Source organism: Rhopalosiphum maidis, chromosome 1, assembly GCF_003676215.2.
Source record: "Rhopalosiphum maidis isolate BTI-1 chromosome 1, ASM367621v3, whole genome shotgun sequence".
NCBI classification, from domain to species: domain Eukaryota; kingdom Metazoa; phylum Arthropoda; class Insecta; order Hemiptera; family Aphididae; genus Rhopalosiphum; species Rhopalosiphum maidis.
In genome coordinates this window covers 80,022,060-80,024,289 of record NC_040877.1, presented here as the reverse complement: position 1 = coordinate 80,024,289, position 2,230 = coordinate 80,022,060, and the positions used below count along the sequence as shown (strand labels likewise).

At 26.8% G+C, this 2,230-nt stretch overlaps 1 protein-coding gene across 1 annotated transcript; it reads left to right on the top strand.

The window, feature by feature from the left end:
* Nucleotides 1-1,096: 1,096 nt before the first annotated feature.
* LOC113557728 (zinc finger MYM-type protein 5-like) lies at nt 1,097-1,645 on the top strand. Its single transcript, XM_026963285.1, is given in 1 exon segment — nt 1,097-1,645. A coding segment is annotated over 1 exon segment (549 nt).
* Nucleotides 1,646-2,230: the final 585 nt, after the last annotated feature.

The following is a 2,230-nucleotide window of genomic DNA, read 5'->3' as shown; positions in this document are numbered from 1 at the left end:
TCAATCGTCCTAAATCCTACGTTTAGGTAATTATATATTATAGAATGACATACACTGAAATCAGGTATTATAAAATATATTAGTAAACTTATTTATGTAATGTGTAATATGTAATGTATAAACAGGGCCGGTGGAATTTAAGTGAGTTATGAGTATGAAAACTATAAATATTTGAAAATGCTCACAATTCATTTAAAAATTAAAATATCGTAAAAACCAACGAGAGACCACAGATAATGTTCTTACCTAAAAGTTTGATAATAGGTCAATTCACTCTAATATCAAAACTAAAAGCACACTATTAAAACTAGTGAACACAAATTTACTATTTCTTACATGTGTAAGACGCAGACAACACGCATGTGCGAGTGCGACGTCCTCTCAATTATTTATATCTTAAAACTTTTTTAAATATCTCTAATTAAACATGTTTGTAAATAATTTCTGAATAAGTAAGAAAATACTATTGATATGTTTGTTAACAAATTAGACCAACCTATTTGTAAATGTGTATTTATTTGAATGTTATTATATTGGTATTGCCTACACAATGTGTAAAACACACATTATACATATTTATTATTTATTAATATAACTGTTTAGATACTTTAATATTAGTATTTTTAATAGAACAAATTGTGTTTTACTAAAAAAATTCTAGTTTGTTGAAAATAAGTAATTGTATAATTACTGTATAATAATAATATATAATAATGTATAATCACTTGTTTAAAAAAAAAACAAAATTAGTTAATAATAAATTTACCTCCATTAAATGTTGTAATTTTCCATAAGGACAAATACATTTAACCTCAGCTTCAAACGTAATAACAGGTATACGTTTATACTTTTCTGGAATATTTTTAAGTTTTTTTGTTTTAAAAAAATTAATACTAAATATATATTCTGTTTATAAAAATATGAAAAATAATAAAATAGAAGAAAAGTTAATTCATAGAATAAAATAATAATTTAAGTAAGATTCTAGTATATTCACAAATTTTACTATCACTCTAATATCAAAACTAAAAGCACACTATTGAAGCTGGTGAACAAAAATTCACTATGCCGCATGTGTGTAAGACGGAGACAAGACATGCGGGTGCGACGTCCTCTTAATTCTTTAATTAATCTCAGTGCAAACCCTGTTGAATGGCCTTTAATTATTAATAACGACTTTAAAACATTGTTTGTTGAAAAGGGTCCTCCTGCTCCGTTAAATGTAAATTTTGCATTTCCTTCAGATGATCAAGGACGAAAATTCACACAATTTCATTTCTCTCAACGAAGTATGAATAATGGAGAAAATATCACTAGGACATGGCTTGTATACTATATTTCCAATAACGTAATATTTTGTTTTTGCTGTAAACTATTTGATAATTCAAACTCTAAGTTGGCTTTAGAAGGGTATAATGACTGGAGGCATTGTATACAAACGTTAAAAGGACATGAAATATCAAAAAATCATTTGACTGCATAAAGTACATGACTAGAATTGTCATTGAGGTTAAAAAAAACAAAAACAATTGTTGACGTAAACCGACGTATTTTACAATCTAAGTGTAGGCATTGGAATGAAGTATTACAACGAATCATGTCGGTAGTACAATTTCTTGGCCATCAAAATTTAGCTTTTCGTTGATCATCTGACCATTTATACAAACATAACGATGGAAATTTTTTTAAATTAATTGAACTTATGGCTAAGTATGATTCTGTGATGGCCCAACATGTAAGAAGAATAATTAATAGTAAAAATAATATAAACCAATATTTAGGAAAAGATATTCAAACTGAGATGATTGATTTATTAGCTCAGCCTATTAAGTCTCGCATAGTAACTAATATGGTTAGCGAAGCGAAGTATTATAGTATTATACTAGATTGTACTCCTGGTGTAAGTCACTCGGAGCTCATGACTATCATGACATATTCTCAATTAGTAATTACCCATTTTTACTTATCCAACCTATCATAGTAGTACAGATGAATTTAAAAAAACTTAAAAACTTGAAAATTTCTGGTGCTGCAAAATAATAGTTATGAAACGCCTAAAAATACAAGTGTTATTTATTATGGTAGTTACCTAATACCTATATTTAACAAGTAATGTATACACAGAATATAGAACTAAAAGGTATTATAATATCCTTTCCCTGTTGTGTAGTGTGTAAATTATTATTAAATTCCGAGCGTTTAAAAAAAAAAATTATTGAAGTAGAAAAAA